Source organism: Saccoglossus kowalevskii, chromosome 14 (assembly GCF_978046115.1).
Source record: "Saccoglossus kowalevskii chromosome 14, keSacKowa6.1, whole genome shotgun sequence".
NCBI classification, from domain to species: domain Eukaryota; kingdom Metazoa; phylum Hemichordata; class Enteropneusta; family Harrimaniidae; genus Saccoglossus; species Saccoglossus kowalevskii.
The window spans coordinates 8,645,255-8,661,112 of record NC_140654.1 but is presented as its reverse complement, the minus strand read 5'-3'; the positions used below and the strand labels follow the sequence as shown (position 1 = coordinate 8,661,112).

General features: G+C 34.7%; 1 protein-coding gene across 2 annotated transcripts in view; it reads right to left on the bottom strand.

Moving 5' to 3' along the window:
• Positions 1 to 285: 285 nt before the first annotated feature.
• The window catches only part of LOC100368146 (kelch-like protein 12), a 30,012-nt gene continuing 14,439 nt past the window's right edge, over positions 286 to 15,858 (bottom strand). For both annotated transcript variants that reach the window (XM_002738380.4, XM_085507866.1), the window contains exons 3-7: positions 11,874 to 12,382; positions 10,793 to 11,018; positions 9,657 to 9,797; positions 6,479 to 6,671; positions 286 to 5,496 (exon numbers count right to left, since the gene is read on the bottom strand). In XM_002738380.4, coding sequence (XP_002738426.3) covers positions 5,274 to 5,496; positions 6,479 to 6,671; positions 9,657 to 9,797; positions 10,793 to 11,018; positions 11,874 to 12,382 — 1,292 coding nt within the window. In that variant the 3' untranslated portion in view covers positions 286 to 5,273. The remainder of the gene's footprint in view (positions 5,497 to 6,478; positions 6,672 to 9,656; positions 9,798 to 10,792; positions 11,019 to 11,873; positions 12,383 to 15,858) is intronic.

Genomic DNA, 15,858 nt, shown 5'->3' with positions numbered 1-15,858 from the left:
TTGTTGCATTCCTTTTCTCTATTACCGTAGCAACATTGTCCTTACCGGAATTTCAGCATCTTGTGTCGTAACCTTCTTTAAATTACATTTAATTTGTTACAAAATAGTTTTGATCCCCCTTCTTTCCTCAAGTAGACATTGGGCTTTCTAGGTAATCTTTTTTTATTATTGGATTTTGTGACTTCAAAGAGTTTCTGTTCACTGGTAAATCTGTTCATGTATAGTGCTTTGAATACACACTCTTGTACACACGTCTATAACAAAAGAAAAGCATTACAAATTGACTAATAAAAAAAATGAATATTTATTTCTCAGCAAGAGAAGTAGTAAAGTGAGACAAGCACTGGCATATTAAACTTTTTAAATAAGAAATTGTACACAGTTATGAAGGAAACATGTTTTTTAGCACTGATGAATCTGACATAAAACTACCTGAAATTTTGAAATGTATATAGAACCCAAAACATGCGTGTAAAACGCTGAAATGTCAGCAAATTTGACTCAATGCATGAATTAACAGAATCTTAATTTAGTTAAAATGCCAATAATCTCATGACAAGTCTACTTTAAATTAGTCATTATGAATTGGCAAAATAACATGTTAGATAAAGACACGTTTTACAGAAATTTTAACTGGTTAAAAAGATATACATGGTCACTGGTAGCATAGTAGGTGTTGCATCAGACTCATGATCGGTAGACCCAATTTCAAATTCTACTTTAGGCTGAACGTCAAAAGGGTCGACCCCTACCCTGGGTGAGTGTACCACAGACTCAATGGGAAGGCCAATTCCACTGGCCGAGATTCATTCACTAACGAATGCGACTTTGGGGGAACCTTGGTTAAGGTCCGCAGGTGCTTGTGTTCGACCGAGCCAGGTTGACGCCAGGATAGCGCATTATAAATTGCCATTTGAAAGAGATGGTCACACAGCCCTGTCATATGACTTCTGTGACAAAATGCACTAGGCGTCGTCACTAGCACTTGCAATTTGCACATACAAAAAAAAGTCAGGAGAGACAACAGTGACATTGAATGTCCGGAACTGTCGCCTGGCACAAAAAATATTTAAAAAAAAAAGATATACATGTTGCTGTATAAAGCTATAATTTTTTTTGTACGGTGCAGAAGACAGTAAAAATTCAACTCAGACTTTGGATTTGTCACAAGAACACGCGTTACAATTTTACAGCAACTACCGGTACTCTATTTTTTTTATATTCATAGTTTTATCAATGCATAAATAGACTAGGAAAACAGTTGAAATATTACTGTAAATATTAAATATGATATGCAAAATAATTGACAAATTGATAACATTGTGATTAGCACACCACGGTGGAAGAGTTGAGTTCAGTCATTGCTAGACTACCACAGTTTGTAACACACAAAATGTACGTTACTGTTATGTTTATTTCCACTCATCAGAATTATTCACTTTATTTTGAGTTCTATTTTTGTACCAGACATGTTGATTAGGTAGGGTATACAAACTGTATTTCACCGCCTCATACCTAGACCTCAAATACTGTGAAAATACTTTATTTTCGCTTGGAATTAATTTTCGCTGAAGGAATGATTCAGTGAAAAAATATTCAGCGAATAAACTTTTTTTCCCTAAATTTTACATTCAACTTGTCAAAAATCATACAAAAATTCCATACAAAAAATCTGTTCGGCGAAAATAAATTCCAGCTAAAATAAAGTATTTTACAGTAGTCCTGCTTAGCCATGGTAATTGTATTTTTTTTTTGGTGGATCATGGGCATCATAGAAGTCAGAGTAAGACTAAATCACAAATGTGGTGGATAAAATAATTGATGATTTGAATGCGAACAATATGCAACGCAAAATCAACAAATACATGACCCTCATGTGATAAAAAAAATGGCATGAAAATGAGACGTTGTGTGAAAGCCAATCCTGGTTGCTAGCTCGTTCATGAACAAACAACAAAATATGAACATGTGTACATCAACTGAAAAGAAACAAAAATTGTCCTAAATCAGATGGTACAAACCTGATCAGTTTTAGTAAAATTCCCTGCATATTAATCAGCTTAATTTGCATACTTAAATTTAATCAAAACATGTACGAGAGTTTTGCATTGTCTAACAATATGTACATGCCATCAGGAAAAAATAAATGAGTGGAGTAAGCAATACAAATAGTCAAGCCTGTGTTAGTAACCACCTGTATATAAGTGACCACTTTCAGACAGTCCTAAAGCATATAATAATACATAATGACAACCTGTCTTACCTGACCACCCTATAGCTATACATTTGTTTAGAGACCAAAATCAAAATTAGCATTCTGTTTATAAAATAATCAATTCCTTTCTGTAAAAATTGATTTTGATCAACTAAAATTAATGGGTTTTGTTGCTGAACTATCATTATCATTGATATATTATTGTTTGGATGAATGTCAAATGTACGAGTTGAGGATTCATAAAATAATAATCCAACCTCAGTATAGAGGCCACCTGTCTATAAAGTCCCTCTGGTGATCACTATACACAGGTTTGACTGTACCATAGGTGGTCGCTATACACAGGTTTGACTGTAGCTTGGGTGGTCACTATACACAGGTTTGACTGTACCTTGGGTGGTCACTATACACAGGTTTGACTGTACCTTGGGTGGTCACTATACACAGGTTTGACTGTACCATAGGTGGTCACTATACACAGGTTTAATTGCAACACAAGTGATCACTATCCACATGTTTGACTGTACCACAGGTGGTCGCTATACACAGGTTTAATTGCAACACAAGTGATCACTATACACAAGTTTGACTGTACCATAGGTGGTCGCTATACACAGGTTTGACTGTACCATAGATAGTCGCTATACACAGGTTTGACTGTTCCATAGATGGTCCCTATACACAGGTTTGACTGTACCGTAGATGGTCGCTATACACAGGTTTGAATGTACCATATGTGGTCACTATACACAAGTTTGACAGTACAACTATTCATAAAAAAAGAATTTATGTAGACAATAGTGACAAGACCACATCAAGAGATGAATCAAGAATTTTCAAAAATATTCATTTACATGTGTATGAAAATCTAGAGATTAAGACCATTATGAATTTTTAGTTTGAGAACTTTGTAATGCTATAATATTATTAAAACTAATTTAAGGTTCAACCATCTATGTGCCGATTCAGTTGAAAGTCTGCACACAAGTACATACTTGTAGGTAATACTGTAGGTTGTGTTATTTTGTCATTTGGTCAGATTTGTCAAATTGACAGCCATTTTGTCTGTAAAAAAAGTCCAAAACTGTTTTTGGAGATAATTCTGTATGAAGATCATGCTTACTGGAGTTACAGGTGCACATATTTTGAACAAAAAAGGGCTGACTGGCAACATTTTCCATGCCTATTTCTTGATAAAGTATAATCACCACATTTTGTTAGTTTAGACATTTTCAGTCATACTGCATCAAAATTAACATACAGATGATGGTAGAGATACACTGCCAGTAAAACCACACACAAACCGTTCATTGTCAATACTTGTCCTAAAATACAATGGCATCGAAGCATTCACGGGGTAATTGTCAGGTTATGAAAATGAAATTAGACAGATGCATGCCTGCACACACCAATTAATAATCTTAAACTTCACATTTCAAGACTGCATTTAAGACAGGAACAATATCTTTTAGGGTGTAGAGTTTATACACACAGTCTTTGAGTGATTTTGACTTGTAATATTGTAAAATGACTAATTTTCACTGAGTTTAAATTTCGCTGATTTACCATTTCAGGCATATTCAGCGGGTTTTAAATTCATGGTTTTATCATTTAGATAATGTGTCCTATGCTCAATTTTACATGTTCACTGGGTTTTAATTTAGCGCATTTTCCAGTCAGCGAAATAAGCAAAATTAAAACCCAGTGAATAATTAACCCTCTGTACTCTAAACTGATAGAAAATGTCACACTTTGCAGTAATTTATGCAGAAAAAGAATAATTAACATTGACTAATGACATTTGGATTATACAGGTAATATACAGAAATGTTGCACAATGATACTATTCATGTACACAGACTATATTACCAAGGATATACAAGATAAGAAGACGCAGCTTTGATATTTATGCACGGTGATATTGTGAGATCTTCATATTAACTTCACATGTGAGCTCCATATACATGTCAATCACAAGTATTATTAACAATGAATATAAACAGAACACATTTGGAAAAGTTTGATGGCATTCACAGAAAAGAGCAAGGTTATCGATAACGACCAGAGAACAGATGTGAAGGATGTGATGAGAAATAAAACGCAGCAAAATTAATAAATCCACTGCTACGTTTCTACACAGAATGATATACATGTACTGTGGAATACTTTATTTTCGCTGGAATTAATTTTCTCTGAAAAGGCTTTTTGGGCGTTCTTTATTGAATTTATTTTCAGATTTTTGATGAGTTGAATGTGAAATATAGGAAAAAAAGTATATTTGCTGGATTTTATTTTCACAGAATCATCCTTTCAGCGAAAATAGCAAAAATAAATTCCAAGCGAAAATAAAGTATTCTGCAGTAATTCCCAAATTTGTTATATCTTAATACCACCACCACATGAAAATCACAGACCTAGTAGTCTAGTCTGATCTCAACAAGCTAGGGGTTCCAACCACACCGTGGCCATAGCTCCCCTAGCTGGGTTGCAATAGTCTGATCCAATCTGCTCACAGCTACATGTAGCTATGATCACATCCCCCTAGCTTGGTTGTAATAGTCTTATCCCATCTGCTCACAGCTAGGCATAATCATAACCCCTTAGCTTGGTTGTAATAGTCTTATCCCATCTGCTCACAGCTACATGTAGCTATGATCAAAACCCCCTAGCTTGGTTGTAATAGTCTTATCCCATCTGCTCACAGCTAGGCATAATCAAAACCCCCTAGCTTGGTTGTAATAGTCTTATCCCATCTGCTCACAGCTCGGCATAATCAAAACCCCCTAGCTTGGTTGTAATAGTCTTATCCCATCTGCTCACAGCTAGGCATAATCATAACCCCCTAGCTTGGTTGTAATAGTCTTATCCCATCTGCTCACAGCTAGGCATAATCATAACCCCCTAGCTTGGTTGTAATAGTCTTATCCCATCTGCTCACAGCGAGGCATAATCATAACCCCCTAGCTTGGTTGTAATAGTCTTATCCCATCTGCTCACAGCTGGGCATAATCAAAACCCCCTAGCTAGTTTGTAATAGTCCAATTAGTCACATGTCTGGTCAAATGACGGCAGCACCACAGCCAGCTCTGCTGACATTCATGTTACTGATGTAAGTCCATGTATTTGTATGTGGATCGTATTTCTCAGCAGTACGTAGTCTATTTGAACCATCAAAGCCGCCAATAACATAGATACAATTGTCAAATATAGCCACCGCTGGCCATGCTCTAGCTCTGTTCATAGGCTGTATACAAGTCCATTGGTGCGTCTGTGTGTTATATCTATAAACAAACATAGTTATACTATGGTTACTTTGCCCTTTGTGAGTAAAAAATTTTTCTACAAAGAAAGACATTGATATCAGGGAAGTTATGCAACTACAGTGTCGGATAAGATAGAATATTTTATTTGGCACGTACACAATACAGAGCTAGTGTAAAGTCCAAAATAACACAAACAAAATAAGCTAAAACAATTCTAAAACATGAAAAACAAATTTTGCTAGACTACTACAAATAAAAATATCAGAACTTGAAAAAAAAAAAAAAAAAATATCCTCTAGCTAATAGTTGTACATTAGGAGCATAAACATAGATTGCTGTGAATAATGCATTTCTTAATTCCCTAATTTTGTCATGGTTACATCTAAAAAGGTAATTATTTTTTTCATCACCAACTTCATTATAAATTGCTTAGAGTTGTGGGCAGTGAATTTTAGGAATCAAATACCAAGTCATTGCCATTACAGTCTGTGTCATGAAATAGTAAACTAAAACGACATATAAGTTGTGTTAATGGCAGATATGAGACACTTGAATCGCATGAATCCTCAATGTAGTATATGTGGGTAACATTTTAATGTAATTAATCCAGGAACATTAGATAATGGCTCCAGAACAGCATTTTAAAAAAAAAAACATGACTGTCCACATCACATTGGAAAGGTCAGATGCTCAGTGGTACCAGAAACTCCTGACCATACAATGTCAAAAGAATACAGTCCAGAGTTCAAATCCAGTCATGTGAACTTACAACCAAGTGAAACACAAGGTGCTTCAACTGACGAATGTTACTTCGATCAAAGTCCATTGCTGCACATGTTAACTATGTTGGTGTAAGAGTATATTTGCAAGATTTTGTATTTTGATATGAAATATGATCATTTTGTTCAATTCATGGGCACAAATTAATAGAATGCTCCATGATTATTTAATCTAGAAGAAAGTGGTAAAAGTTACTAATAATTTAATAAAGCAGACTTACCTTTCAGCTACATCAAAATACTGGTCTGTGTGTCTTAGTGTACCACCAAATGCATAGAGAAAGTGATCCATGGCAACCAAAGTTAGACCAGATCTAGCCTTTTCCATCTCGGCTACAAATGACCATTCTTGTGTTTCTGGATCAAAACATTCCACGCTGGCTCTATCTGTATGATATCCTTTGTCATATCCACCTGTATTAGAAGAAACCATGTGTGGAAATTACTCATGAACACAACGCATTTAAACCATGTGTGGAAATTACTCATGAACAAAGCATTCAAACCATGTGTGGAAATTACTCATGAACACAACACATTCAAACCATGTGTGGAAATTACTCATGAACACAACACATTCAAACCATGTGTGGAAATTACTCATGAACACAACACATTCAAACCATGTGTGGAAATTACTCATGAACACAGCACATTCAAACCATGTGTGGAAATTACTCATGAACACAACGCATTCAAACCATGTGCGGAAATTACTCATAAACACAGCACATTCAAACCATGTGTGGAAATTACTCATGAAGACAACACATTCAAACCATGTGTGGAAATTACTCATGAACACAACACATTCAAACCATGTGTGGAAATTACTCATGAACACAACACATTCAAACCATGTGTGGAAATTACTCATGAACACAACGCATTCAAACAATGTGTGGAAATTACTCATAAACACAGCACATTCAAACCATGTGTTGAAATTACTCATGAACACAACACAACGCATTCAAACCATGTGTGGAAATTACTCATGAACACAACACATTCCAACCATGTGTGGAAATTACTCATGAACACAGCACAACACATTCAAACCATGTGTGGAAATTACTCATAAACACAACGCATTTAAACCATGTGTGGAAATTACTCATGAACACAATGCATTCAAACCATGTGTGGAAATTACTCATGAACACAGCACAACACATTCCAACCATGTGTGTAAATTACTCATGAACACAACGCATTCAAACCATGTGTGGAAATTATTCATGAACACAACACATTCAAACCATGTGTTGAAATTACTCATGAACACAACACAACGCATTCAAACCATGTGTGGAAATTACTCATGAACACAACACATTCCAACCATGTGTGGAAATTACTCATGAACACAGCACAACACATTCAAACCATGTGTGGAAATTACTCATGAACACAACACATTCAAACCATGTGTGGAAATTACTCATAAACACAACGCATTTAAACCATGTGTGGAAATTACTCATGAACACAATGCATTCAAACCATGTGTGGAAATTACTCATGAACACAGCACAACGCATTCCAACCATGTGTGTAAATTACTCATGAACACAACGCATTCAAACCATGTGTGGAAATTATTCATGAACACAACACATTCAAACCATGTGTTGAAATTACTCATGAACACAACACAACGCATTCAAACCATGTGTGGAAATTACTCATGAACACAACACATTCCAACCATGTGTGGAAATTACTCATGAACACAGCACAACACATTCAAACCATGTGTGGAAATTACTCATGAACACAACACATTCAAACCATGTGTGGAAATTACTCATGAACACAGCACAACGCATTCAAACCATGTGTGGAAATTACTCATGAACACAGCACAACGCATTCAAACCATGTGTGGAAATTACTCATGAACACAACGCATTCAAACCATGTGTGGAAATTACTCATGAACACAGCACAACACATTCAAACCATGTGTGGAAATTACTCATGAACACAGCACAATGCATTCAAACCATGTGTGGAAATTAGTCATGAACACAACACATTCAAACCATGTGTGGAAATTACTCATGAACACAACACAACACATTCAAACCATGTGTGGAAATTACTCATGAACACAACGCATTCAAACCATGTGTGGAAATTACTCATGAACACAGCACAACGCATTCAAACCATGTGTGGAAATTACTCATGAACACAACACATTCAAACCATGTGTGGAAATTACTCATGAACACAGCACAACGCATTCCAACCATGTGTGGAAATTACTCATGAACACAACGCATTCAAACCATGTGTGGAAATTACTCATGAACACAGCACAACGCATTCAAACCATGTGTGGAAATTACTCATGAACACAACACATTCAAACCATGTGTGGAAATTACTCATGAACACAACACATTCAAACCATGTGTGGAAATTACTCATGAACACAACACATTCAAACCATGTGTGGAAATTACTCATGAACACAACGCATTCAAACCATGTGTGGAAATTACTCATGAACACAACGCATTCAAATCATGTGTGGAAATTACTCATGAACACAACACATTCAAACCATGTGTGGAAATTACTCATAAACACAACGCATTTAAACCATGTGTGGAAATTACTCATGAACACAACACATTCAAACCATGTCAATTTCTTGTTTCTTTCATTGGAAATATGATCTAAAGGTCATTCACAGCTGTTGTATTGCTCAAAGTAATGTTAACTATGTACTTGACAAAATATCAATACTGCTTCTTGCGATACCTCATATTATTATACATCTGACTCCGAAAACAAAAACACTGTACGGATATGTTAAGAAAGTGTAGCAGATGTGTTTAAATGTCTTCCCTATTTAGAAACTGTGTGTCACATTTACATCACATTCAAACATTTTCTTTTGTTTGCTATCAGTGTATGATGGAAATAGAATTTGGTTACTGTACAAAAATGTTCTCACATCACAAATCGTTTTTTGTTGCAATTTTGGGATGTTATGTTTCATTAAATTATTACTATACAAATAAAGACACAATGTATAAAAATAAGATTACCACGAGAATACTGCAAAGTGTACACTCAGGCAGTATGGGATGGCACTGTATCGACCAACGCTATCATTATACTTCTTTCATGCATACTTTGCAGTTTTCTTGTAATAACCTTACAGTATTATAGCCATGAATAGCCTCAGTGCACTCTGACCTTACCATCCATCATGCTGTGGTACAAATTCCAACAATATTTCCACTACAATATAGTATAGTTAATTAAAGAACCGCAAACATGTTTTTGAAACTACTGGTATGTAGTTTTCATGTACTGTGTTTGTTGCAAGGGACCCGATATCATAGACATGCTGTTCAACGATTTTAATTTAAATATTACCAGCAACAAAAATTTTTCCATCACAAACGGCCACTCCAGCACCAGCTCTCTTTCTCTTCATACTTGATATTAGTGACCACTCATTTGTCCTGTCATCGTATCTCTCTACAGTATTAAAACTACATGATCTATTTTCTCCCCCTGAGAAAAACAAGACAAACAAACACTGTTGTTATATTTCATGAATTCATCACCAGCGCATTGCCAATCAACGCTAGTCTGAGTCAAATTGTTTCAGCTCAAGTCGAGCACAACACTTCACCACAATCACATGACCAGTCGTCACTGAGGAGTAAAAGGCCAGGTGCAGCTCTTACAACCACGGCAACACTCCGCCACATCACATCACATGACTAGTAGGAGTACTGTCGTCACTGAGGAGTAAAAGGCAATGGGATGAAAAGGTTGTTTATTATTATTGATATAAAATCTAACATTGTGAAAATAATTTCAAAAGATTTACGTATAAATTTAGTGAGTTTCTAGGGTGATACTAGTTTTCCACAATACATTATATACAATGATATGTTATCTCCCATAATGCATTGCATATATGTGCAGTAACATGCTCAGTACGGTAGTCCAAACTGCCTAATAATCTGGAAATGAATACATTCTGTCCCCTCTTGTGCTCTAATGGTGGTATATGAACACTGCTTCTCTTTCACTATGAATGAATCAATGCAAGTTTGATTGTACTTCAAAATCCAACCAAAACATGCACCCAATAGAGCAGATATAGTACAACATCAAACACTGTATATAAATTAGGGAAAAATATGTCATAGAAAATAATGTACAACCGACATTAAAGTTGCTCACAGTAATGGCACTCAGGTGACACTCCTATCCAGACAACATAATTAACACAGTCTTATCAAAGTATTAGAAATTCCTTGATGCTTTGTGAACAGAAAGGTCATTAAAAAAAACTATGAAGTCAACACATCAATACAAGACAGTAACTTCCATTTCTAATTAGCATTACCATTTTACACATACATTATGTTATTTATTTTAGTGTAATTATTTATAGTATTGTAATTTAGCAATTAGATGGAATGTCATTAATTATATCAATGCCCTACAAATGAATTCTTAATTAGCACTTTAATAAGAATATCCTCATTACATACCGATAGCATAGAGATATCCACCCAAAGCCGCCACAGTTATAAAAGACCTTGCAACGTTGATATCGTCCGCCTGAATCCATTGTTTATGTAAAGGATCATAACATTCTACGCATCTTAAATACATTGTTTCCTCACTGTCAGCTAAAGCACATTCCCCTCCAACTGCGTAAAGTATTCCGTTAAGCGTTGCTGCACCTACCGCAGTCCTTGCCATCGTCATGCACTCCTGTAACCATAGCAGGTACATTAATAACATCAAAACAACATGCTGAACAATTTTACCAAAATTTGGTCAAACTCTGTGGTGTGTGCATACATGTGTGAATTGTTGAGTATTTTGTGATATGTGGAAGTGATTTATTCCTTAATTAAAATTTTTTGTCTTTTTGAATAAAGTGAAAGTTTTATTTCTGTCCATGCATCCATTGCATTCTGTAATGCTTTCAGATAGAATGTTAGATTGGTATGCACATAGAACTCGCATAGAATAGGATCTTCATTTTATACCTATATAATCATGCATCGATATATAATTTACATACCATTGTCATTTAACATTTTCACAACCAGTTCCCTTTTTTCATCACAAATTCACAAAATAGTCCCGTTTATTAGTCAGCACTTTCCTTCAGAAGATTGGGACAAAAATAGCCAAATTTTCTAAGTAAAAACTGAAAATTTACTACAATCTTGTCTGTTGGATCCAAACTTAGGGTTCATTTCCAGAAATATTGAAGAACATAAGAAAAAAGTGCAGAAAAGTTTAGTGGTGAAAAGGTTAGATCGTTGTTATATGTACTACTTTAAAGTCCAGGTTCAATCAACTAGAACAGTCTATCAATTTTCACATTTTCAATTGCCAATTGAAATACAGGTTTCAAACGGTGCAATTAGCATAATACATGTATGTAACAAATGTTGTAATTGGCCAAAAAAATTATTCTAAGACCTTATTGTGATACTTCACATGGATTTTGCAATCATATTTTCAAAAAATACAGAAACATAAGTGTCAGACAAATGAAAAAACATGAAAGAAACTGGACATGATGATGTAATAGTTTGTTATTCATTAACTCACCTGTGGGACCCATTTATCTCTGATGGCGTCATACCTCTCAAGGCTACTTAACTGGCAATCTACGCTATTCCGACCACCAACTACGTAAATACTCTGAGGCTGTGCTCGGTTTCCTATCAACGCCAATGCCTGATTATCATTGCGTATCTTTAACGCTTTCTCCACAAGACTCCGACATTCTGCATTCTGTAAAACGCAATCTGTCTTGTAAACAACTTCTTTTAAATAGTGCATATCAAGCAACGCCAGTCGTATATGTTGCATTAACTTAAACATCAAATGTTTACGATTGGAATAATCAATTTTAATCCATTTCATCGCAGCTTCATAAACTTCTTCTTCGCGAGTGACTTGAAGTTTATCACTTTTTAAAAGATCTATCAAGCTATTATGAGATATGAGGAGGAATTCTTCTGTTTTAATCACTTCTAAAAAGTGTTGATAAATGTATCTTCTTGCAGCGTTTTCTAAATCCACACAAGAGTACATATCAGCAAAGGAATGGATACCTGCAAGTAAATGAATACTGTCAATGATGGTCAGTCTTCAAAAACATAGTCTCGTATTGACATAGGGGTTAAAACTGGCAATTGTCTGGTTGTCACTGACAACGACTTTTTGTAACAGGACAACCAAATATGAAAACTGCTTGTCCATATCGTGAAAACCACAAAATTAAATCTGATCCAATGTTGCATATTTCAAGTAATCTGCAGTACCAACATTTTTGCTGAAAATACTGATTTAACATCTTTTTTTGAGCAGTGTCTGAAAAGCCAGATCCTAATATGACATTCTTGGCAACAATTATTCAGCTAATAGTAAAAGATGACAAAAGGTGAATGAAATATGCTAACACAAAAACTTGTTTTGACAACCACACATTTTCAGGTGGAAACCAGTTTTTTTTTTATATATTAAAATGATCTGCACCCAATTTAATGAAAAAACAAACTTCAGTCACAAATCATGTCAAAATGAATCTCTTTATGTGAGATCCAGCACAGGAAAAAAAGCTGTACTGGTAGTTAAACTTTTTTTTTTCATTATAATTTAATATATTAAGTTCCAACACAATAAACTGCATTTTATGTTACTATTTGGTCTCATACTGGAGTCATGCGTCTGAGTTCTTATTGAAGCATGTACTCTTAAACAGGACTACTGAAAACACTGTAGCAATATTGAGGTACATGCTACAAAATGTACTATATCAACTAATCAATCAATTGGTTTAAGTCATGACATGACAGTGTACCTATTAGTTAAATAGCAAAGTAAACTGAAATGAGTCGGCCATTTTGAATCAGAACATTAAACAAATAAATGTGTAAGTATTTTCTTTTCCAAGGAAGGGAAAATACAAGTTATTATTATACATCTGTCACCGTAACGCCATAAGTTACAGCGTGCCGTAATTTTGCGGTATTTTACGGGGTATTTCATCATACCATATTAGGAAATGTGAGTTCCAAATATGGAATGATTACGCGCGTAAGCGTTCTCTAATAATAAAAACAAACATGGCTGCCACCAGGGTTTGACCGGATTTCACACAAAGAAGTTCGCTCAATCTGTTCTAAACTTTTTGGATTTTGGAATTTCCATGATGTATCCTTGAAGGGAAAAGATGTATAATAATAAGGTTATTACGAAGATACCTCAAAGTATGCACTTATCTTATTTCTTTTTTTTTTAATAGCTGTCCATGTATAGCCAAGATCTGGCTTTGAAATGGCAGAAATGCTTGATTTTGATGATTTTAAAACACTATTTTACCATCTTGAAACAACTATATGTGCATATGTGAGACATGGTACATAATGTACATATAAAGTTGGAGCATGATTGATTAAGGCATGTCAGAGATATACCCCCGGAACATCATTTGTAAAAAATTGGCCAGTTGGCCATTTTGAATCCAAACTGAAAAAACAAATGACTACATCAAGGTCTTATTATGTTCAGTGTATGTATCACGTTTAAACAAAATTCACCTAAACTCGACCAAGATTCAGTTTCGGAATGACAGAAATGCTTGATTTTGATGAATTTGAATTTTTTGATAAAAATGGCCGTCATTCGGCCATCTTGAATCAGATTGTGAAACAAATGACCATGCATATCCCATGATTTATATGTGATGTTTAAATGTGAACAGCCCAGACATGTCCGAGATATAGATGGGCATGCATGCACATACACATTGGCGCACAATCCACAAGTGCCCTATTTTCCCGACTGCATTCGAAAGGATTAATAATAAAGATTATTAAGTGGAGACCAATTATGGGCTATAATATCCAAACTAATTATGTACATGTACACATGCCGACCAAACACAAAAGTTCAAAAAAGAACTTCATGTATTTTTTGAATACCAATATTGTAACTCGTTTTGAATTCAAAATGACCACCAAAGTATGGTTTGATGGTAAGGAGAAGGCTCCACATTATATTTGAATTTTTCATTTATTTGACAGTATATTTTGCGCAGTACTACTTTTAAATTTTCTGTTTTCTTAATTGTTATAGCAATATAGTCAATGCACTGCATTGTGTTCACTATGGGATCCAGTGGATAATCCATTAACAATGCACGTACCATTAGAACAGGTCTATGTTATTAAGGACCTTGGCATTTACATCAGCAGCAACATTAGTTTTAACTACAATATCAATTTCATTATTTCCAAAGCATTTAAATTTCTCAGTTTTATTAAACATACATGTCAATCTTTAGGTTTAAGACTCCCTAGATTTGCAAAAATTAGTTTCAAACTAATTATTATCTAAGCTTTCAGAGGAAATGAGAACAATAAGTCAGGTGTACAGGATTTCTTTGTAGACATCGATTATGGAGAACTGTCAAAGATTGTCCTCAAATATTGCACCACATCAACATAAAGGATACTGTGGAATACTTTATTTTCGCTGGAATTAATTTTCGCTGAAAAGGCTTTTTGGGCGTTTTGTATGGAATTTATTTTTGATGAGTTTAATGTTAAATATAGGAAAAAAAGTATATTCGCTGGATTTTATTTTCACGGAATCATCCCTTCAGCGAAAATAGCGAAAATAAATTCCAAGCGAAAATAAAGTATTCTACAGTAACTAGATTAAAATAAGTATTCTTTCTGAAATGTACATGTTTTACTTAACTGTTAAAAAAAAGGCAAAAAATCACGGCTTACAGAAGAACTTAAAATTCACAGTGCAACCAGAATTACCGGTACTTATTAATACACTGGTACCCCTGGTTTATGGTTTGGCCAAAATTTCCTAATTTGCGTAATATTTTTTAACATTCAAATTGTTCACTATCCAGCATGAGTGCTGTTTTAACAAGAATATTATGTAATCATTTTAACTACATGTTGAACAAAAGATATTACAGTTACTAAAAATGAAAATATACATTTATTGTTATGCAAATTAATGTAAAGCTCTTGCAGTTGAATTGCGTTTAATTATGCATGATCAGTTCATTCTAACTGATATATTTCATCGTCTATTACAAAGTAATAAGCCTAATTGCTTCCTACATAATTTAATCTGCATGTAAATACTGGTACTTTCCATTTCACGTTTTAATCATTGAAAAAAATAGGACCCAATCAAGATACATAGGTTACAGTAAGGTAAGTTTGAATAAAACTGTCACAGTCAACAGGGTGTTTGGCGAGTGATATTATGTCAGCAACCTTTTGCAAGACAGCAGAATACTGCTCAACAAATTAGATAAGGACTCCCTAGCTCTCTTGGAATAAAGGGTTGACTATTTCAAATCAATGTGGAGTGTTTTTTTGATAAAAGTATTTCCATTTAATTCATTGACTTTTAAATATAATTGTCATCTCCCATATTCTGCCAAGCCAATTTGGGTTGAGTCGGTCACCTGGAATAAAATAATTCACAATATACCCTTCAGTTTAGGCAAGTCACATTGACATTCCATTGTAATGGCATCTGTATGTCAAACTAC